At 38.9% G+C, this 24477-nt stretch overlaps 1 protein-coding gene across 8 annotated transcripts in view; it reads right to left on the minus strand.

Annotated features, from left to right (window-relative positions):
- Positions 1–24477, minus strand: part of CHRM3 (cholinergic receptor muscarinic 3) — a 270852-nt gene that overhangs the window by 75971 nt on the left and 170404 nt on the right. For 5 of the 8 annotated variants that reach the window (XM_060753873.2, XM_060753872.2, XM_060753875.2 and 2 more), the window contains 2 exons: positions 16521–16594; positions 14874–14945 (listed from right to left, as the gene is read on the minus strand). In XM_060753873.2, coding sequence (XP_060609856.2) covers positions 14874–14945; positions 16521–16594 — 146 coding nt within the window. Of the gene's footprint in view, positions 1–14873; positions 15133–16520; positions 16595–24477 lie in introns of those variants that run through there. The other 3 variants (XM_060753874.2, XM_060753878.2, XM_060753879.2) reach the window with 2 other exon arrangements.

Genomic DNA, 24477 nt, shown 5'->3' on the forward strand with positions numbered 1-24477 from the left:
CCCTATTCTCTGTGTATATCAGATGCAGGAAATGATTGCTTATAGAGCACACAATGCAAGACAAGGAAAAGGAAAAGGTTTGTTGTGAAATGTGATTTCAAGTGAAAAACCCCCACCAAGATTAATGGGTCAAAATGATTCTCTGTCAATCTGGCAAATGGACTGTTCTCTTAGTCCACCCTTTCAGAGTGTAGGAGACCATATTAGGAAAGCCAAGGCATGTTAAACACCCAGATGTGACATTTCTGCCAGTTTTGAAATTAATGAGTGCTTTCTATAAAGTCAGTCTTGGTTAATTTATCCTCACACGGGAAAGCTTTTGTGCTTATTTTGAAAAATTAAATGTGAGTTTAATATAAATTCAGCTAGGATCAGGCATGGACAAAAATTTTTTGCCTAGGGGTCTCATTGTGAGCTTGGCCAGGAGGGAAGGGGGCTGGGCACACTCTGGGTGGGGAGGGACAGGAAATGGTAGGACAAGAGTCATCCTCAGGTTGTTCTCCCAGCATAAGGATGGGACTGCTCATCTCATTCTTATGTTGGTACAAAGGCAAGACATGTGATGACTGCCTCGATCCTCCTCCCTCGATTCTCGGACTGTCCTCTTGGCATTATGCCAGGAGGAGGGTGAGACAGGTGGTGGCTAAGAGTGCTCAGCTGCTGTCTGCCTTCCCCCCTCGTCTTTTTGGCATAAGGATGTGGTGGGCCGCCATGTCCTTATGCCAAGAGGACAAGGAAAATAAGGAGGACCATAGTTTGCCCATGGCTGAGCTACGTTATTCCAATTCCTGAGTTACACTACAGTCTTGTTTCGAAGGTATCCATCTAATGGAGTTTCTAAGAAAAGCAAGAACATGCCTTTTCTTCTACAAGATACATTTCTACTTATATAACAAAATGCACTATCATTAACTGAAATCATCACGATAGTAATAAGCACAATAAAATTCTTAAGTGTTTTTAAAAATACCAAATTCCAATTGACATTGCATATCTAAGTCACTTGTACAATAGAACATTTTCTAGATGATCAACAAATAAATATTTGAAAACAAAAATTACACTGGTTGGATTTTATGGAAAACAGTGTATCATAAACTTAAACACAAAGATAAATTGACTGCCCTGTTCAACATTAAAAGCTATGGAAGTCCAAACATGCATTTAATTCAAATAAAAGAAATTTTTGCATGATTCACATATATGAAGATATAAATGTATTTTCTGATGCTTGACATAATAAAATAGTCCTGACTACAGTTTGATGTAAACGACTAATATATCATTGTGCATACATTAAATATTTTATTAATTTAAGAGATTCTTAAGATAAATCCAAAGCAGATATAGGGAAAAACTTGAAATCAATTTCAAAATTGGTCAAAGATATATCTTTCAAATGGCAAGAAAACCTGATGAGGAGAGTCCTTGATTGACAAATTTTTCCCCAGTTCAGAACCTATTCTGTGAACATTTGTGTATAGTTGTTTTATACATGGTTGTTTTGAGTAACAAAGTAAAAATACATGGTGTCCAGCCATTAATCTCATCAAAGTTGCAGTCACTCCAACATATGATGATTTTGATATACGTGAAATAATCCACAGCAAGGCAGTGTGGGAAATGTAGTTTAACAACAGGGCCTTTTGCAATCTCTACCATTGGGGGCCTTCCCTTCACAAACTACAACAATGGCTGTGCTTAGGCACGCCCACCTCATCCCTCCTTTGAATCGCCCGGGGGGGGGGGGGGAGGGAGCAAAACTACAAAAGTTGCTTAATGCTTGTGAAAATTAAAATAACTTTGGGAGACTTCCAAACATTAAGAAATATTTATGAATAAAAAGGGTAAGTGGTTCAAATCGTAATTACACCTCTTACTTTTCCTGCATGGTTCAAAATTGATTCAGAAGACCAAATTCAGTAGGTTTTAACAAATTTAAGATTTTAACGAAGCGAACCTAAACAAGTCTACTATGTACAACAATAGGCTGTTACCAAACTATTTTATATTAGATATGGTCCATATACCAGATCAAAGCATATGTAACCACAAGCTCCAACCAACCTCTCTATCACAGTTTAGCCTGACAAAGAAGAGTAGCTGCAACATAAAGGATTCTTTCAGACAGGCTCAATACGCGGGACTTGTCTTGCTTTTACCTGAGTCCAAACAACAACAAACGATTTACTCAAGTGTTAATGAGATGAAAATGAAAGTAAAATGTGACAGTTACTATTCATGGTATTGAAATCTTTAAAGATTTATGGATTTTTGCTTTAAGCTACTTAGATTTACATGATACTTAATCAAGCATAAAATCTTTTTCAACAGTGTCTCATATATCTATATATCATGTAATAAGGACATAATTTCGCATGAAAAAGAAAGTGTAAGAGGTGTAATGCTTAGGTACAATTCCACCCTATTTTGCCAGATTATACAAAGTATACAATGCATTTCATGAAATAACCTCCCCAGCTGTCATTATCCCAGTTATTAGTAAAAAAAACCACCTTATCCCAAAGACTGTGGCCCCATCAATACTATAAAATGAATTATATAGTTAGTGTAGACTCATATAATGCATTGAAGTGCATTATATGAGTTTACATTGATCATACAATGCAGTTTGAAACTACAATTATTATTATTTGAAACACAACAAGATGAGTCCACAGCAGACAAGATAACTCTGCTGGTTGATGTATAGGATCACACATCAGACACTTCCCAAGTGTCTAGGACTGTGTGGTGTATTGGCGAATAATGTGTGCACATCCCAGTAAGGTGGCCTTCTGCAGCTGGCAGATGATAATTTTGTCAGCACTGATTGTGTTTAAGTGCACGCCAAGGTCTTTAGGCACTGCACCCAGTGTGCCAATCACCACTGGGATCACCTTGACTGGCTTGTGCCACAGTGTTTGCAGTTCGAACTTTAAATCCTCATATCATGTCAGCTTTTCCAGTTGTTTCTCTTCAATCCTGCTGTCACCTAGGTTTGCAACATCTACAATCCATATTTTGTTTTTTAATACGATTGTGAGGTCAGGAGTATTGTGCTCCAAAATTATCATCATCATCATCATCATCATCATTATCATTATTTAAACCCTGCCTTTCTCCCTATGGGGACTCAAGGCAGCTAAGAATTCACACCAGACAAGTTTTTAAAAGTGCAATAAAAAGTCTAAAAAAACATTTACAACATTATGTGTGGCAAAAACAAAATTAAAATACAGTAAATACATTAAAATGGCCTTTAAAACTCATATCACATCCCCCAACCTCTTGAGACCCTGCCTCTTTCCCTTCCCCAAATGCCTGTTGGCAGAAGAAGGCATTGACAGTACAGATGCAGCCTCAGGCTGGATCTACACCACCATATAATGCAGTTTGGACCCATATAATGCAGTTTATGTGTGTAGATCCAGGCTTGAACTCTTAATTCAGGAGGCAGCCGAAGGAGGTCTCGTAGCTCTCACTGGCAGATGTGCAAGTAGGGGAAGGCTCACCTTGGCAAAAACAGCCCCTTTGCATAATAGTCACACCCATGGACTAAGAGTTTGACTATTATGTGATGAATAGTAAAATACCAAAACTGGGAGACAAAAAAGGGAGTTGCAACTATTATGTGATGGCAATTATTAAATGATGAAATGCAGCACAGTGGCTTAATTTGTATAGACATTTTCTGACCTTCTTAAGGATACCTGGTGTTCTCTGATTACATTCTTTGAGAATCAGTACGATAGATGTTTATAGAAAATGTCTCTTTTCATATTACTGTAACAAAACGTTCAGATTTTAACATATCATTATATGTATCCAAACAACATGTTTTGAAAGAACCATCTTACATAAAGAAAATGCATAGCCTAAATACCTTGCGGTTCTTTTCTTTAAGAAATTGTAAAATATTCCAGTATGCTCATTCATGCTTCCTTAATGCTGTCATTGACAACATAATATGACTAAAACTACCAAATGCTATCAGCAAGAGATCTCTTAACACTGCAATTAGCATGTCTCTTAAGTAGCTGAGGAGTTTAAGACTGCCAAACACTACAAAAGCAAAGCATTTGTCATGGGTTGTAATCAGTTAAAATTCATGCGCGCTGCATAACAATTCCTGTGACCCTTTATAATCTTGTTCTCCCACAACTGCCATTCTGCTGTGACTGAAGACATGTTTGCCAGTCTGTTTGCTTCACCAAAAATCTTAATGACATTCACAGGCAGGAATGAACAGACATAAGTTCTTAACTTTCAGCACACAACATTTTTCATTCCAAAGCCATTCCATAACAACTAATTTAATATTTTTACCATTAGGGTAATGGAAAATTATTTTGAAATGGTTTTTTTTCCATTTCTGTCCCACTATAGTAGCAAAGAACTTAAGACCAAACACATTTAAATAAACTTCCCTCTGGCAACACTATTCAACTTAGTGAAGTAGCTTTTATTTTTGGTTCTTTGTGTTCTGTCCCTCCATTTTTGTTCCTTTCTACATTCTAATGTACTTATTTCAATCAAGTATCATATGATGGTTACAGGAGAACAGCTTGCCAAAACAAGATATAAGCAACCAACATAAAGGAAATATTTTTAATGCCGACATAAAGAAATGCAAAAATTAACTATTGCTTTAAAATGTCACTCATTTTTGCATACAAAAGATTAAATTCAACCTTTGCTGATGGTTATAACAAACCATCCTTCCCTCCCATTCCCCTCTGCACTTATCGGCTTTCTGAAACTGGTCCTGGAGGGCTTTAAGCCTTCTAGTACAACATTCTGAAAGTGCAAGTAAGAAATGGAAGAGTCAAGAGGATCAAACTCCCATTTCTATTGCATTGCTTTGTTTTACCCCTGGAATGTTGCCTCTGTAAACTGTACATTATGTTCTCAGTTTAGTACAAATTACTGAGTTATAAACTAGCTAGAGCAGGATGTGGCCCCTTGGGCTCTTTCTTCAGGCCCTCTTCTATCACACTATCCTATCCTTCCTTCCTTCTCTCTTTCCTTCCTCCCCTCCCTCCCTTCCTTACTTCCTCTTTCTCCATCCCTCTTTCCCTTCCACCCTTTTGTCCTTCCTTCCTTCCCTGTTTCCTCCCTCCCTCCTTCCCTCTCTCCCTCTTTCCCCTTCCTTCCTTCCTTCCTCCCTCCCTCCCTCCCTCCCTTCCTTCTATTTTGTCTTTTCTTCTTTCTCTCCATTTTCTTCCACGCTTTTGTCCTTCGTTCATTTGTTCATTCCCTTTTGTCTTTCTTTCTTTCCCTCTTTCCTTCTGACCTCACTCCCTCTCTTCCTTGCCTCCCTTTTACACCTTCCATCCTTCCACTCTTTTGTGCTTCCTTCCTTCCTTCCCTCTTTTCACTCTCTCCCCCTCTTTCTCCTTCCTTCCTTCCCTTTTGTCTTTCCTCCCCTCTTTCTTCCCTCCTTCTTCCTCTCCCTCTTTCTCCTTCCATCCTTCTCTTCCTTCCTCCTCATTCTCCTTCCCCCTCCCCCCCTTCCTTCCATCGCTAGGCAGACAGTCCTCTTAGCAGGGAGTGCTAGCATATGGCCCTCAAGCGAGAATGTTTGCCCATGCTTGAGCTAGAGTCAAAAAATTTGCTTTTCCTATATAGCTATAATACCTGATATTAGTTAGCAGCCACTTTAATTTAATCTCGGTGATAGACAGTGATGAACTTTAAATATAATTATAATGACCAATATGTTTAAATTGGGCCAAATGACCTAAAGACACCAGATGCCTTCTGATTTTGGAGGCTAAGCAGGGTCATTTTGTACACAGTTGGAGGATGGGCTACCAATGAATATCAGGTGTTGTGGGCTTTACTTTAGAAGGAAATACTGACAAAGCCACCTGAATATTACTTGCCTTGTTCCTTGTTCAAAAGTCAATATTACTGTGTTTGAATCATACATACTTTCAGGATTGGGCCTTACTGCTGCACAATCTAAAACACATTATAATGGCATAAAGCCAATTCTTGAAGATGACAAAAGGTCACTTAGTAATGGCCAGCAACCCTAGCCGACATATAATGAGTCATATCCCTAGTCTGTATTACCCAATATTGTCTCCACTGACAAGCAGTGGTTTTTCAATAGAATTTCAGACTGAAACATTCCACATTTTTAGCTTGAAATACCAGGAACAGAACCTGCTGCATTCAAAGCATCTGCTCTCCCACTGAGCAATTGTTACCCTAAACCCTGAAGATGAAACCTACTAGATAAAATCATAAATTGAAGGGAAACTGCCTCTCACCACCACCACCCCCCACCCCACACACAACAAAAATTGAAAACAAAATCTGTAAAAATGTGATATCATCTCCAAAGTCAAATATTGAAAAAAAAATATCCTAACTGATCGCAGCTGAAGGGTACTGTTTAGCTGAAGTTAACCACCTTCAAAATACATTGACTATCAGTAGAGTCAAGGCATCTTATTGATTTACTCCAGTTAAAAAGCCATCTAATCTGTTAATCTAAAAACACTTCAGTGTTCAAAATGAACAAATTACAGAAAGCTTTCTGTCAAAATCTTTATCATATTAAAGTACATAAGACTACCACAACCTTTGATACATCTGGCAAGCATGAAGTAAGCATGCAAAATGTAATTCATGAAATGCTTCCCACAATCCAAAAGAATTTAAAGAAATTGTCATAGATTAATGATTGCCCCTAAGTCAGAAACAGAGTCATGATCCATTGAGAATAGTAATTATGCAGCAGATAAATAGGGAAGGCTACAATCCTCTGTACAGTTTCTATTAAGTATGTATTTGACCGTGCCACTTCATTTTCTCAGAATGTACTGACCTTTGAAACATCAATGGCATCTGTAATTATGCAACAGTTAACGATTCCATGATTAGAAGAAAAGCTTGGAAGCCTGAATAACTTCTTAAGCCAGCAGAGATGTCAGTTCACACCACTTGGTTTTAGAGAAATCAGTTAACAACTGCTTTCCAATCCATAGCAGCAACAATATGCATACAGTGGAAAATCATTTGGTCATTAATTTAACAGCTAATTTGTTTTAAAACCAAACACAATTATAGATTTAAAGAGTGAAAAGAAAAGAAAAAAATAGACAAGACTGGATGGGGAAGCATGATGAAATTTCACTGGATGTTTTTAAAATTTAGGTGCTTTGTGCTAGAGTGCTGTATAGCACAGAAGTGGGGAAATGTAGCTCATTGGATGTTTCTGGACTGAGGGCTTTCCCCCCTTTGCACTAGGTGCCCATCCTCAATTTTTCAAAAATGCCTTCAAATACCCCAGAGAGCATACGGCGCAACTTTGTCATTTCATTCCTGTCATTTTATGCCAAGGCCAAGCTTTTACCCACATTAGGTCCCTTCATGCTGGAAAAATACCATTTCTGGATCAAATCCTGGGGAGAGGACCGGGGGGGGGGGGGGGGGAACTGTTCACATTCTGCTTGAAATGTCCTAGAGAAGGTCAAAAGTGTAGCAAAAATTGGGGGATACATGCAGTAATAGGTTGTCCCATCATAATAATTAACTATTGCCCACTCTTGGTGTGATACAAGGGTTATCCAGAAAGAAAGGTTACAAGGCACATAGCTTTCATGGGAATTTTTCTCTTGTTATCACTGCAGTGTAATGGGAAGCCAGTGGAAGCTAACATGCAGTTCCAGTCGTCAGTAGCTCATTGACTGGCATTGTGGTGAAGGTTAGAGATGAGCATCCTCATTCTGTTTCCCTCCAAGTGCGAAGTTCCCACTGTAATACACTACCTAAATACTAAGGGTACGAATGCCACTGTGATTCATCGCAAAATGATGTACTGTCAAGACAGCATGTAACAAAATGGGTACAGAATATATTGTGAGACCATGAAAAAACTTTGCAGAGCCATCAAAAACGAACGTTGTGGGATGCTGATGGTGGGAGTCTGTCTCCTTCATGACAATGCATGTCTGCACACTTCTCATGCAACATAAGAATTGACGACTTCATTTGGTAGGGATGCTTTAAGCCACCCCTCTCACAGCCCCAACCTCTTACCCAGTGACTATCGTCTGTTCACTAAATTGATGGAACACCTTGGTGGAAAATACTTTTCTGATGACAACGAGGTGAAAATTGAAGTGACGAACTGACTGAACAGAGCAGAGGAAAATTTTCTATGCAACAGGCATCAAAAACCAGTCCCATCGATGACAAAATGTATTGAACTCAATGATGATTATGTGGAAAAAATAATGTAATACCTATGATGCAATCCATGTAAGTTTTATTAAAATATATTAATCTTTGTATTTTTTAAAAAATATTGTAACCTTACTTTCCAGATAACCCTCGTATATATCCAATTATGTAAATGACCCTAGGTGAGCTGTCCTAGGTCTATGACAGAACACATGATTTGCATACAGATTATCTTTTTTTTTCCCCTAGCCTCTTGAAATAACAGGATCTAAAATTGAAGGGATAGGGAAGATTTCAAACTAAGGCCCACAGAAATTGACTGATTCAGGCAAAGGAAGTTTTCAGTGTTCCAGTCAAGTAAACATATGAGGTCTGGAGTGTAACATGTCAAAAGCGGAAATTAAAAAAGAACCAAAGCACACTCCTCTACAGGATCAATTTAGCAAAGTGCTCTCAATAACTTGAATGCATAAATCATGCCATACAATGCAAGAAAAGAAAGATAATAAAAGAAATCTGGGTCACTAGGTCATCATGAGATGTCAAACTGAACCAAGGTCAATTGCCCAATACTTTAATCTCCTTCTGAGATCTTGAGCCATATAAGCCATATCCCAAAACATCATGATATAGTTAGTTAATTGCCGATCACTGACCTTCTCAGCATTACTTATAGACAGCTTAATTCCATCTGTAAAGAATCTTGACAAAGAGGAAAACATGAATAGTGTTCATTGTTATTGTTGATTCCAGCCTATGGTAACATTAAGGCAAACCTATCACTGGGCTTTCTTTACAAGATCTGTCTGCAGAATACATAAATATAGCATAATTGCAGCAAAGGTGTGCAAAGACCAGATTTTCCCCAATTTAATGATATGAATTTCGAATGATCAAGTAGTGAACATGCAAGAAAATGACCAAATTAGTGGTATTTTGGTGACCTCCAAGGCTCAAAATCTCAGAAGGAGATAGCCTTCTTTTTCTCTCCACAAGGACTCGAAGTAGCTAATATAGACTTTAAAGCCCAATTCACATGGATCTTTACTAGTCTAAGTCATTCTTTCTATCATACATAAAAAATATGTACATTCCTATATTTTTTTCTGGAAAATATACAGGAATTATTAACAGAAAATGAAAAAAAAAATTAAACAATAGTATTTTGATTCCTGAATGGGGAAAGGGAGGGGAGGAGCTTTAGTGATCTCAATGGAAAACAAAGACCATTACAAAGATTACTGAAGTTAGTTACTGTAGACTACAATAATTTTTATATCAACATTTGCTATTCTGGCACCACTTGCAGATTCTGTGCTATTTCCTATTATTTGACTCCAATGAATGTGAATGCAAATTGTTAACAACTCTTATATTAGTTAAAATATTACAGTTTTCAACAGAGACAGAACTGTACTCACACCTTATAACTATTTGAGTTGGTTAAGAAAAAAAGTTGAGGTACTTAGCTCAAATTATTGGGACAGTTAATGTTTGAACTAATCCAAGTTCTTCAAGAAGAGCCCAGAAAAACAGTGAAGACACATGCCATAGCGAAGGTTCTGTACAGAACTAGTGTCCCTGACTGGGGGGAAATGTGCGGTCCTGCTGGAATTCAAATAGACTACACCACTACTTCTTAAACTGTGGTCCTGACTCCAAATTGGGTTCCCTTAGCACAATGTTGGGGTCACAAAAGATTGACAAAGTGAGAGGTTTCTGAATGTCACTCATTTACACAAATATGTTAGCAACAACATGCAGCTTTTACAGTGGACTCTAAAGAAAATGTTTCAGCTGTATTCCACAAAAAGAAAAATCAGAAATCCTTGAAACCAGTAAATGTTTTATTTTTATTCTATTTTATATAACTGTATACTTGTAGACATGTAAACATGTCTTGGTCAGAAAGAGATCACAAAGATATTTCTCATTTGGGAACCATCATTAATGGAAAACATTTAAGAAGTCCTGGACGAGAGTGAACATTTCCCTTGTTTCATATGAACAGCTCTTAACCACATTGCTCTAATCATGTGATTTATAGTTTCTTTTTTATTTTGTTAGGTGCCTGTTTTTAAAGAGCTATGCCCGGAAAACTCAAACTGAGAATTATAAAGGACATGTCTGGAAATCAACCTCCCTGGATCAGTTTCTTTCCTCTAGCCTAGGGTTTTCTCGGACTCTTTCATTGAAAAAAAATCCCAGCTGGCAGTATAATCTGGCCTCAAACTCCAGTTTAATCTGGTATCTAATTCCTGGACTTCTAATGTTTGCCACTCAATTCAGGCATGCATTACCAAATCCCATGGGCAGGATATCTTGACGTCATTTGGTCTCCTTAAATGGGTGTGGTTTTTGGGAATTTTTATAAGGCTATACTTCCTTCTACCAATGTTTTGCTCTATAGTATCCCCCATGCTCCTCCAGGCCACCTAATTCCCTCTCTAAATTTGTAGTATTGCAGAGTGAAACTTGTAAAAATTGTTTACATCTAGAATTTTTTATATTTTCTGTGTTTATATAACATGCTAACTTTGCATTCTCCCCTTTTGGGGTGTCTAAATCAGGCAAGGGCAAACTTCAGCCCTCCATGTGTTTTGGACTTGAACTCCTACAATTCCTAACAGCCACTGTTACAAATACACCTGGAGGCCTGAAGTTTGCTCATGCCTAGTCTAAACTGTATTTCTGAATGTTCGTGAGATGTTTTAAGCTTTTTCAATGCTAAAAAATTGGAGAGTGAAGGAAAAATTCATGAGGGAGAAGGCAAAATTCTTATCTGGGAAGAACAATGCCTTCATTTTGCTGCATACTCTGTACATACCATATAAAGTTGTTTGTTGTTGTTGCCAGACCACTCATTCCCTTTGCAAGAGGCATCTTTGCAGAAGTGGCTTGATTTTTAATGATTTCTGATATTTTAAGAGATCTGGGTGGTGGCAACAATGAGCGCTTGCTAGAAAACATATTTGGATTGTGTCTTTCATAGCTGCCAAACTGTACTAAATTGAGTATATGGCCAGTACTAATATACTCTAGAGTGATGATGATACATTATCATCTCCCTAAATAAAGACATTCCTTCAGCACCTCCCCCTCCCCATTTTATTTGATACTTGTTCATTTTGAACAAGTATTACTTTAAAACTGTCACCATTCTAACATAGCAGAGATCTGGATCAAAAAATAACAATGGATGTTATTTTTGAGAGACATCAGGTACTGAATGGCAAGTGCATTCACAGTACTTGTGACTTCACAGACATTACTTTACTAAGATCATTATATCTTAAAGAATTATGATTTCTATTAGCTGCAGTCAGTTATGCTATTGATATTCAGCTACATGCTCGCTAAGAACTCCATCATATGTGGGAATTCCCTCCATACCATTTCACCTGCCTCTGTGGTGAAACTGCAGAGATGAGGGGCAACTCTGTCACTCCTCACGCCACTTCATCACAATGATCCTTTCCCTATTACAGAGGAAAAGCATCTCTGAAGTGATGAGGACCTGTGCAGGCTCAGCTGGAGCCAGCACAACATGGGAAGGCTCCCGTGTTTGGACAGACGCTTGCTTGGATGCTTCCACTATGGTTGTGTGTGAGGCCTCTGCCAGAAGTCCAGCAAAGTTGTGTGATGGGCAGGGTGCCCATCTTTCACTGATCAGGCAGGACAGTATCCTAGGATGCTAAAAAAACAAAACCATTCAGCCCATTTATTTTATATTTTTAAAACTTTTTTTGCTATTTTCATTTTTAAATTTCCATGGGACTTTCTGGTGGGTATGGAGGCCCTGTTCTCTCCCCTGCAATTTAACGGCAAGAAACTTTTTAAAAATCCAGAAGTAAATCATTCTAAATTTGGAGAAAAACATTGCTACATTAGTCTCCTATTTGTACACACTACAGTGTGCAAGGGGGCTTTAAATAAACTTTAGACAAACCCAGAAACTAGAAATCATTAGGGACCTCAAAATATGCCAAGGTGAAGGCTCTCCGATGGTTGGCTACCTCCAATACAATAAGATATTCCATAGGGGAAGTACAGATCCTTCTGTCTACATTGGTAATAAAGGATGGGGCACCAGATAGATCTGTTTGGTGCTAAATATCTGTTATTTGTTGTTTGATCTGTGATTTGGCTTGGTCATATCCCATGCTGGTTAGTAGTTCTGGGGACAGACCCAGAGATGTAATTTTGCCTACTATCTCCCTTTTCCAACTGGATTGAAAGTTGTCATTCATAATGAGAGGTCCAGGGCCCAGAGGAAAGATGGATAATCCGAGTCAGTAATTCAATACTACCACCCATACCCTGGCCTCAACTCTCAAGGAACCAGTCTCCAGGTGTAGGGTGGCATTGGAGACAGTTGGTGGGAATGTAAGAGCAGGTCTTTCCAGTGGCTGCCCTTCAACTCTGGAACTCCCTGCCCAGGGAAGCCAGAATATAGTCAATTCTCAGTAAACCACTATGTTGTCACATATTTATATTTCTCACTGAAAAGAAACACCACTCTGAGGAGTTATTCATCTAGATGTCAATAGATGAGCTAACTGTAGTTGATTCATTCAAGACATTGACTCGTACTACATCTGCTGTATAGCATGGCCTTCCATCGGATGCACACCGAAAGACAATTTGCCATCAGTATGTGTAATGTTCAGACATTAGGGAAAAACTTCATTTCTGACAACTATTCATTTGGGGGAAATAAAATGTTGAATGAAGATGAGGCAACCAGAAAGACACAGTTCCATCGTGTCTCATCCACCAGTAGTTGGGATTTGAGCCCCAGAACAAGGACAAGCAGTTGTAGGGTCACAAGGGCAAGCAACCGAAACGGTACAGCCACAAAATGTAATTGCTAAAATGCCAAAGTCAAAATATTATCTGAATTTAAATTATTTGGTCAAAAATGGAAAAGAATAGGACAGGATTGTATATTTTGATAAATGGTAGATTTGCATGAAGCCCAAAGGAGTGGATCGATGACAAATCAGATAAAGGAATAAAGGAACATTAATAATCTTTCCAGTGTTACTCTTCACTGTATTGCATTTCAATATACAGACATACATCACCCTTGACATAATACTAAATAAACATCCCTGATCCTGTTAAAAATACTAAGTGGATTAGGCTGAAGCAGAAAATAAAAAGTGTTGTTTACCAAAAAAAAACTTAATTGCTTTCATTCTTCTAAAGGTCTGCATAAAATGCAATTATAGTGACAATTGTAGAGGTATGAAAATGCATATACTATTAGAGATGGACCCGGTATTTGTCTCATTTGTTTCATTCGTGCTTTCATTTCATACCATCCATTCAGATGGCATGAAATTAAAGATCCTCTTCTTAAAAGAAAGAATTGGTGAAACGAAAGTTGAACGGTAACCGTTTCTTTGTTTGACTTTTGGGCTGCATGGTTTTCCTCACACGGCCCAGGAAGTCCTTCCACATGTGTCAGAGGAAGAGTAGGTGGTGTTTGGAGCTTTTGGCTAATCAGAGCCCAAGTGACATCGGCAGGTTATGTAATGGAATGACCACTCCCAAAGCACACACGGCGGGCATGTCCTTGGGTGCTGCTGTGTGCTGGCTGGTTTGTGGTTGCTGCTGCTTTCTCTTGCCTGCAGTGCTTCACTGTCAGCCCGCAGGGAAAGATCTTTTTGCCTTAGCTTGGCTGATTGGCATCTTGTTTTATTTATTTATATTTTTCTTTAAATGGGCTGGGAGTTTAGAAGCGGTGGGGGTGAGTTTGGGGAGCATGCGTGGGGTTTTAGGGGGAGGGAGAAGAAGATCTCTTTTTTAGCTGCTTTCTTCTATTTGCTTTACTTTAATAATATTTTTTAAATCTTTGGGTGCCTGCCTCTGGCTCACAGAGCCTTAGTCACAAGGGACACCCCTATTTTCTGTGCTCCTCCTTTCCTCTCCTATCAAAATTACTTTATAATAATTATATTTCTGCAGTTTAACCAAAATGAAAAAAACCTCCCCCCCCCCTTTCTGGGTAATGTGATTTTTTAAAAAAATAAGTATTTTTCAAAGGAAAGAAATGTTTGGGCTTCTGTTGAATACCTTATCACTTTAGAAAACCACTATCTCTCCATCAAACCTTCAGCCTCTCTCTCTTTTTATGCCCTCGAGAAAACTATTCTTTCCTTCTCCATCTCCATCTCTGTATTACTGAGTGGTTGGTTCCTCCTTTTCCTCTACACATCACCTCTGTTTTCAAGAACTTTGTTATAGTTTTCAAGGGCCAGGAGGGGAAAGAGGGAATGATTTAAAGGGGATTTCCTTTCTAGAAAGAAAAAAAAAACAGGAGATCGCCCATTTTAAAACTTGGTGGGCTAAAATAGGCGCCCCATTTTTGGAAGCAGCGAACAAAAATGAAAACGGGGCCAAATGAATGACACAAAACAAAATGCATATTGATTCCAAACAAATGCACAAAACTATATATTATATACTGATATGCTTGCAAATTCTTCCACCTCATTAAATACTCCAAAAAAGGCTCTTTCACAACAAATTATGTCTACATTACCATTTTTTCAGTATGCATATGTACCAAATATCTTTTCTTATGAGAGTAATACTGCCTTGTGGACTAAATTTATACCACTGGCAAATTAATTTCTACTGGTTTCAATTATTTAAAGTGATCCTACCTTGGAAAATAAGCCTGGGGTCCTGTAGTCTGTTGGTCAAGTCTGCTGTATCCACAACAAGCCTCTGTATGTCTTTGAAGGGAGGGAACTGCGGTAATTTATCCAATCCATGAACGTCTTGGGGTACATTGCATACCATAAAGATATTTCATCGAACATGGCACAAATTTAGAAGAGTTCAACAGAATGCAAGAGGAAGGAGATTGAAGAAATTGGCAAGGGTCTCATTTTCTTCAAAACCATGGATCTTGGGGAAGATCTAAAATATATATATATAAAGAAAAGGGCTTTTTTAAAGGAATAGGAATAAAAGGGAAGGGGAGAGAAAAGCAATTCACGTGATAGGTTACCTTTTTAAAAAGGAAGTTCAAGTCAATTTTAATGAAAAAAATCACTTGGATAATCAGGGAGCCAGAAGTTGAATGTGATCCAGTTATCTTCTGGGTGTGTCAGATGTAATAATGTGCCTAATTTACTAATCTTTTAAACCAGTTTTTAATTTTGCCATATCAGTCTTAAGCTGATCTGAGAATCTTTTAATGAACATTATACATATAAACCAATTGCTATGTTTTGCACTTCCCCTTTCCCCAAATATCTGTGATTTGCTAAATTGAAACTTATGTCTGGTGTAACAATTCATGAACCTTTGGCATGTTTGTGTGTATGTTTTTATTAGAGAACATAATTGCACAATTCAGGAAGATGTCACTTCTTGTCCATCTAGTTATCCTGCCCAGCAATGACTCTGTGTGTAAGTTTTGCCCAGCCAGGTTTCACTCAAGTCCTTTTTTTAGAAGATAGTAGCTAGGAATTGAACCTAAGATTTTTTGTATGCAATGCTGAGATATGATGGAATAACTTGTGGGCTGTCCCTGAAGTATAAGGGAAGATGGTTCCAAAGCCATGCTATGTTTATTCTAATACAAATGTTCTTATAATCGCATATGATTCTGGCTTTGAATTTGAAAAGACAACAGTTTTAACTGAGACTTTGTAGAATCATATAATTTGGAACTCTAATTTATAGATATGTTGTGGTTTTCCGGTTATGTTATTATTTAATTTTATTTATCGGTTACTTTGTTATAGTTATGAATTTATTTTTGGGATTAGGCAGGGTTGTTTATTTTGTCTTTGATTATTAACGTATTATGCTATTGAATGTTTGCCATTTTTTGTTGGAAGCTGCCCTGAGTCCCTTCGAGATGATAGGGCAGAATAAAAAAGATTATTATTATTATTATTATTATTATTATTATTATTCCTGATTTTTCTTTCTGAGTTCTGAATACTACAAAATCAGGCAAGAAAACACTTTACACCATCCTAGCACATTTCCACAATCACAGTACACCTGTACGCACCTTGAATTCTCATAGTTAAGTCAGAGTATGTTAATGAAATGTTAAAGAAAAAGTTTTTACAATTTTGAATCAATGAATTTTATCTTTCAGGGTGAATACATTCCTATTAAACTGTAAAAATGAAACATGATTATTCACAAAACATTTTCAGTGACCCTTTAAGTACTTTCAGCTGCTATAATTAAGAATGACAGGACAATATTTTTTACTTAATTTTCTGTTAACACAAATCATTTATAATTTAAGTAGTGTCTACAATGGTCAAATAAAATAGACTCACCTGGCAAATGCTCTGGGGAATCCACATGACATACGGATGGTTTTACAGCAGAAGTACGTCTTCCAGGCATTAATCTGAAACAAGGAGAAGCAGCTATTGAGTGATCCTAATGTTTCTGAGGTATGGTCAGCTGAATCAGGTCCATTGCCATGTCTACACATCTAACAGATCCACTGCTGTGCTGCTGGCTAGAAACAGCTCCCCAGTAGAGCCTTTCTGGCAATATTGCTTCTGCTGGTCACAAGGCTAGGTGCCCTGTTGTGACCTCATTAAAAGTGATGTCACCAGCAAGCTCCTGCAAGGGAGGTGCTCTTGGCCAATGAAGCATCAGTGGAAGTGACCACAATGTGCTTTCAGCTCAATTGGCCATCAGGACACCAAAAGAGCTCGAGGAACACAGCCATGCTGAATTGGGGTAGCTTTGGCACCAAGGTATTCCAGGTGGTTTTCTTAAGAGTAAATGCAGCGTTAGTTTCTGTGGGTTATCTGCCAGTGAAACATACCCTGAAGACTTTCTTATCTGATCCCCCAAATCTGAGGGGTGCATGGGAAGTGCAGAGGGAAGGAAAGAAAAGGAAAGATTCATTGGGGTAGAGCAATGTTGTATTTTCCCTGTTGAGTTTATATTCTGGGAAGGAAAGGAAAGTGAGGGAAAGGAAAAGAATCTTTATGTCAATAATCATTCTCAAAAGGCATAATTCAATATATAATGATATAGACTATAATGAAAGGATGCTTAACATTCACTCTCATACACCAATGATTACTTGCACCACATTAAGTTTTGGAGAATAAAATATTGGGAATATGCCAAATAAAGGAACACAGGATTTTACTGGCACTAGCAGCCTGGAAACAAAGTTCAGTGATAATCATCAATCTATCTAAAAAAAAAACAATCAAGGAAACTTGGGGGCATAAATATATACTTGTATGCATACACACATTTCCAGGGTGGGATTATGCAGTATATTATGTTCAGAATTATCACTCTTCACAATATTCAGCTTTCATTTTTGTTCAGCACATTTCCTTTGTAGAACAATGGCTCTTACCAATGAAAAAAGATAAATATGTACAAGAGCACTCTACATTCTTGTATATTACAATCCCTGTTCATTGTACCACCGCTAACATTTCCCCACGTAACCTCTGCTAGTATGTCAGCATTTTTTCACCACACAAAAGACCAGCCTGTATATGATACACATCAAGTGATTTTGAAAATGAGGTGTAAAAATACTTTTTATAATTTTACAAAGATTTCTTTTGTATAGTTCTAACACCATAAACAAGGTCAGAAGGCTTACACTTGCCAGGAAATTAGGCCCCTGTTCATGTTTCAATCAAACCTAACTTAAGTGGAGGAAGCCACAGAATTTTTATGTTTCTTGCTTGCTTTTCTTGAAAATACAACCTGATAATATACACCTAGCAATTTATTCCACAGTTATTCTTGGTGCTAATTTTCATTCACCCCATAAGACGTTTGTAAGAGACATAACTAAGTATGCAATAGCCCAAACAGTGACATATCAAATGTATGTTTGAAAGTCTTGCATGAGGAAACTTTCCCTTTCTTTCCAACCTTCTTCATTCATCGGAATATTTTAGAAAGCTTTTCTAGTGTGTTAAGGGAAACTTAAGATTCTAGAAGGTGTCTTTATGTAAATGTAGTATCTCTCAAATGTAGGCTCTCCTAAAACAACATGGAATAGTCTTGCACTACATCTCTCTTCACCATTGCAAGTCCTACTGCACATCCTAAAATAAATATGTCTTGCTAATTTGGGGGGAGATTCTTAAGGATGTAAGGGAAGATATAAGAGATTTAGGATAAAAAAGATCTGTTGAACAACCAAGATTTTATCACATAAGACAGGGAAATGACACCATACACATTCCACTGCTGATCTGCTTCCTCTCCACAATTAACTGTCCACAACTACTGAAGGACAGTATCAGCAATTGAGCACTGTCGTGAAATAGTGGCTTTTTGTGTTAATAACCTCTGTCTAAAAAATACATGATATCTGACACAGACTTGAAGAGATGATACAGATAGGCTGCTCACTAAAGCCCACTTGCATAATTTTTCCCTGGAAATTTAAATTATTATTTGTATGGTTTCTACTCCATTCCTCACTGACGGTGTTGCCTTAACGCCTAACAGTCATGGCTTTCAATAACTGTTGGCCTTCTAAAACCCTCTTCTCTCATGTTGCTTTTTCATTTCATTTGTTGTTACATATTGTTTTGACACTCACTGATCCATAGAAATGAAGCAGCAGATTAATGTAATTTCATTGAAAAAGCACATACCTTTTAATACTCTTTATACTTTGTTCAAAGCCTATTATAAGTAGTGGGGAAAAGCACAAAAGCCCTTTAAAATTAACTGAATTTTTAAAAAAAATTCAATGATACCAAAAAAGGTCAAAAGGAGTACACTGTTTCAACAGCTTCATTGGCATGGGATGAGTTTCTACATTTTTTTAAAGAGAAGAACTGTATTTCTCTGTTCACTATTTCAAAAACAAAAATGAGCCAAATTCTATTAATGTCCCAAATCCACTGAAGTCAAAAGTAAGTTAATGTGCTCCAAGTTATTGGGAATTAAGTTTAAGTAAAAGTAAATTTGCTTCAGTTCATTGCGCTTCAAATGCCAGTTGTTTAATTTCATTTGCATTATTTTTTATTTAGAAAATGCTCTTATTTTTCAAGGCAGGGGAAAATTAGAATTTTTATTGTCACTACAGAAAAAGAACTGTCAAATATGATAATAATTCAAGCATTTCATCACTGCAAGCTAAGGAGAAAGGAATTATGTGTATCAGTTAAAATTGCAAGACGACTATTTAAGTGACTAAAACAGTGGATATTGTAAGTTCAATAAAACAACTACAAGCTCTTTACTACAGAGAAAAGGTCAAAATCAGTTTATCTCCATAGGAATATGTAACCTTTCATTGTAGTTTGAAATTACACCTGTTCTGCTGATAAGAGAAAGCAACTAACGGTGATATGTTATCATGTGATAATTTCAGCTCAATTGTTCAATGAATGATGGATTCCTTTCCCCCGCTCAAATCTTCTCACCATGGGATTGGCAAAATCTGTCAAGAGGGTGCATTCTTACTACCTCATCACACTAGAGAATGAATCCACTTTAAATCTGGTTGCTGCCTCCTACAGAATTTTGGGGTTTGTAGTTTAGGGAGGAGCCTTTAACAGCCTCGCCAAACCACAAACCCCAGAATTCTGCAGAAGGCAAAAACTCGATTTAAAGTGGATTACTTCTCTAGTGTGATGAAGTCCTTAGTCAATATCACATCATTTTCTGTTTTTAGAAAAAAAAAACATCCAACATCATTTGTTTTGGGAAATGACAAGTGGAAAATACACTAGTGTTCTGCTTTTTCATTAAAAGAAGGCACACCTTGTTGGGATCAAAAACTCCAGTAGCCGTTTGTGAGCAACGTTATCTCCCTTTCTATAGCTTAATACAGCAGAGGTCAGTAACCCATGGAAAAGGCTTTTCTATAAGGCTCCCCTAGCATCTTTGGGAGAACTGTACTCTTTGTAAAGCTGCATATGTATTTTTATAAAGAGTTTCCAGTTACATCCTTTAAAATCAATGGGACCCAAATATAGATAAAGGAGTGTTAGACTAAGTTAATATTTATTTGCTACCTGTCCACTGATAGTCCAGAAAAAATGTAAAATTGTTTAGTTGCAGTTCTGAGCAAGATATGATGATGAAGAAGAAGAAGAAGAAGAAGAAGAAGAAGCAGAACAACAACAACAACAATAACAACAACACAGTCTGGCTTTAGTCCGGCACAGTCTGGCTTTAGGCCGGGGCATGGTACCGAGACAGCTTTGGTCGCCTTAGTGGATGATCTGCGTCAGGAGCTCGACAGGGGGAGTGTGTCCCTGTTGGTGCTGCTCGACCTCTCAGCGGCCTTCGATACCGTCGACCACGGTATCCTTCTGGGACGCCTCGCGGGGATGGGTCTTGGAGGTACTGTTCTGCAGTGGCTCCGCTCATTCCTCGAGGGTCGGTCTCAGAAGGTGTTACTGGGAGACTCCTGTTCAACCCCACAACCTTTGTCTTGTGGGGTTCCTCAGGGTTCAATACTGTCTCCCATGTTGTTTAACATCTACATGAAGCCGCTGGGTGAGATCATCCAGAGTTTCGGAGTGCAATGTCATCTGTACGCGGATGATGTCCAACTCTGTCACTCCTTCCCACCTGCTACTAAGGAGGCTGTCGAGGTCCTGAACCGGTGCTTGGCCGCTGTGACGGTCTGGATGGGGGCGAACAAATTGAAATTGAATCCAGACAAGACAGAGGTACTCCTGGTTAGTCGCAAGGCAGAACAGGGTATAGGGTTACAGCCTGTGTTAGACGGGGTCGCACTCCCCCTGAAGACGCAGGTTCGCAGTTTGGGTGTGATCCTGGACTCATCGCTGAGCCTGGAACCCCAGGTTTCGGCAGTGACCAGGGGAGCATTCGCACAGTTAAAACTTGTGCGCCAACTGCGACCGTACCTTGGGAAGTCTGACTTGGCCACGGTAGTCCACGCTCTGGTTACATCCCGTCTTGACTACTGCAACGCTCTCTACGTGGGGTTGCCTTTGAAGACACCCCGGAAGCTCCAATTAGTCCAACGGGCAGCAGCCATGATACTAACAGGAGCGGGGCGCAGGGAGCATACAACTCCTCTGCTGCACCAGCTCCACTGGCTGCCGATCTGCTACCGGGCTCAATTCAAAGTGCTGGCGTTGGCCTTTAAAGCCCTAAGTGGTTCTGGCCCAACTTATCTATCCGAACCTATCTCAGCCTATCAGCCCACCAGGACCCTAAGATCTTCTGGGGAGACCCTGCTCTCTATCCCGCCGGCTTCACAAGTGCGGCTGGCGGGAACGAGAGACAGGGCTTTTTCTGTGGTGGCCCCTCGGCTTTGGAACACCCTCCCCATAGAGGTACGATCAGCCCCCTCGCTGATGGTGTTTCGGAAAAGATTGAAGACATGGATGTTTAAACAAGCATTCGGTTAATCCGTTGCAACGAATTTTGATGACTAAAGGATTGGTAATCATGGACGATGAATTTTGGATTGCGATTCCAGTTACGAGATGCATGGGATTGTTATTGGTGGCCCAATAATTTGTATTGTATATGTGTTTTATGCTTTTAAACTGAATATTGTTTTTTTAAGTGTTGTAAACCGCAATGAGTCGCCGACTTAGGCTGAGATATTAGCGGTATACAAGCGCATTAATAATAATAATAATAATAATAACTTTATTTCTATCCCGCCCTACCTTCCCAAGGTGGGACTCAAGGCGGTTCACAACATACAGTGGAAAACATTCAATACTGTAAAATGTGACAAAAAAAGCAAATAAACAAACTATAAATCAAATAATAACATATTAGACATCAACATCAAATAATAGTGAAACTTTACAGCAAAATAGACATCACACAACTAAAAATTCACATTTTGACAAATAAACATTTAAAAACAAGACTTAAAACTGAGACTAATAAAAAATAAAACATTAAAATTTAAAGCCAGAGTAACAAGCCATTTCCACATTCTTTATGTAAGAGTCTTTGTTCTTTGAAGGAGAGCAAGCGGGGGGGGGGGGGGATTTTGATCTCTTTAGGGAGGGAGTTCATTCCCACCAGTTGTGCTTGGGATGGGCGTGGGACTGAGAGCAGGGCCTCATCTGCCAATCGCAGCACCTGGACAGACTCATATGAGGACATGTGGTTAGCCAAATAGTCTGAGCCCAAACCATTTAGGACTTTAAGGATAATGATCAGCACTTTGATTTTCGTCCAGAAACATACTGGTGGACAGTGGAGCTGGCATAACATGGGAGTAGTCTGGCTGCTGATTGCTGGACCAACTGAAGCGTCCGAACAGTCTTCAAAGGCAGCCCCACATAGAGTGTGTTGCACGAATCCAGATGGGATGTAACTAAGGTATAGACTACCATCGCCAGATCTGGCGTTTCAAGGTATGGGCGCAATTGGCTAACAAACTTTACTTGTGCAAAGGCACTCCTGGTCATCATCAATACCTAGTCCTCCAGGGTCAGTGACGAATCACCCCCCAAGTTGCATACCTGTGTCTTCAGGGAAGTTTTTCCCCATCCAGCACAGTTTGAATCTCTATACCCTGATTGGCCTTGCAACTGACCAGGAACACCTCAGTCTTGTTAGGATTTAGTTTCAGGCACCAGTTCAGGATCAGGACGGCATCTTTGGCTTTTGGTGAAAAGAAGTAATAGAGTTGGGCATCGTCTGTATATATGTGGCACCAAACTCCAAAACTCTGGATGATCTCACCCAGTGGTTTCATGTAGATATTAAACAACATGAGGGACAGAATAAAACCCTGAGGGACCCTGCAATCCACAAGCCAGGGGGTAGAACAGAAATCTCTGAGCACCACCCTCTGAGTCTGATCCTCCAAGAAGGAGTGGAGCCACTGTAGAGCAGTGCCTCCTAGCCCCATCTCGGAGAAATGGTCCAGAAGGATACCATGGCCAATGGTATCTAAGACCTCTGAGAAGTCCAGGGGAACGATCAGGGACACACTCCCCCTGTCTAGGTCTCTTCATAGATCATCTACCAAGGCGACCAATGCCACCTCTGTTCCATAGCCAGCCCTGAAAACAGATTGAAATTGATCCAGATATTTGGCTTCTTCCAAGAAACTTTGGAGATGAGAGGCCACCAGCTTCTCCAGGACCTTGTCCAAGAAGGGGAGATTTCAAACTGGCTGGTAGTTGTTCAATTGAGTGGAATTCAGTGCTCGGTTCTTTAATAAACAACAGAACTTGGCTCAAAAACCAGGTAGGGAGGTTCAATCTTTTGACAGGAATATTTGGTTTTAAAAGATAGATGAAACACAAACATTATCTTTTTTAGTGTACAGTGTACTAAAATGAAAACATACATTCCACCATACACTGAAGAAATTTTATTAGTCAGTATGCATATGAAGGACTTCACTCAAGGATCAATTCTGTAAAGCTCAACATTTTTGGTAAAGAACATGTTTGTTCTCCTTCTCACCACTGATCACCTCCTCGACTTTCAGAAAGTGAGAATTGGATTCTTTGTTCTATTTGGAAAGAGAAGCTGGCAAAAAGGTCTGGCTTGCAGCAGGGGGCAAATCCCAGTGGAAGCCTGACTCAGAAATAAAGGAACTTGGGGGCAAATTTCAAATGGGTTCTATGACATGGAAGAATAAACAGAGGAGTCTTATGATGAGATGAATATTGGAAAAGTGAGACAACTGTCCCAAATGATAAGATACTGATGGAATATTCCAAACCAGGTTATTTGGGCTATGTGGCCTTTCCTGTAACTTCCTCGGCTATTCTTAGATGAGGAGCGAAATGAAGTTCAGTAAGCAGAGTCATCATCTGTTGCACATTTATTGGGAAGAGAGGCTGTCTTGTCCATTGGCTCATGGATCAAAATACTTTGGTCCAGTCCCACTTACAAAATGGAATAAAGCCCACACTCAAATAGTGGACTGCGAGTAGAGGGAGAATTGATCAGTTGAAAACAGAAAGTTTTCATAGACACACATGTCTGTCCTCAGCTCCTTCAATGGAAAGCAGTTGGGAGCAAAAGCTGTAGTGGGATTGGATCTCAATTTTTTTCAGAGGACAGAAAGACAAAGACTACCATTCTGCACAATCCACAGACTATGTAATTAGCAAAATGCAGTCATCCCTTTCCAAATTGTGCAGCCATTTTCTCTTTTTTTCTCTCCAAAATGCCAGATCTGGAGACTGCCTCTCCCTTTGTAAAATATGCTGCCTCTCCCTTTGTGCTGTTTAACATTTTAAAAGAACCCTATTTATTATTCAATATAAGTTTTCGGGAGGGGAGTAATATCACTCCCCCCCAATCTTCCATAAT

This window comes from Anolis sagrei, chromosome 1 (genome assembly GCF_037176765.1).
Source record: "Anolis sagrei isolate rAnoSag1 chromosome 1, rAnoSag1.mat, whole genome shotgun sequence".
Lineage (NCBI taxonomy): Eukaryota > Metazoa > Chordata > Lepidosauria > Squamata > Dactyloidae > Anolis > Anolis sagrei.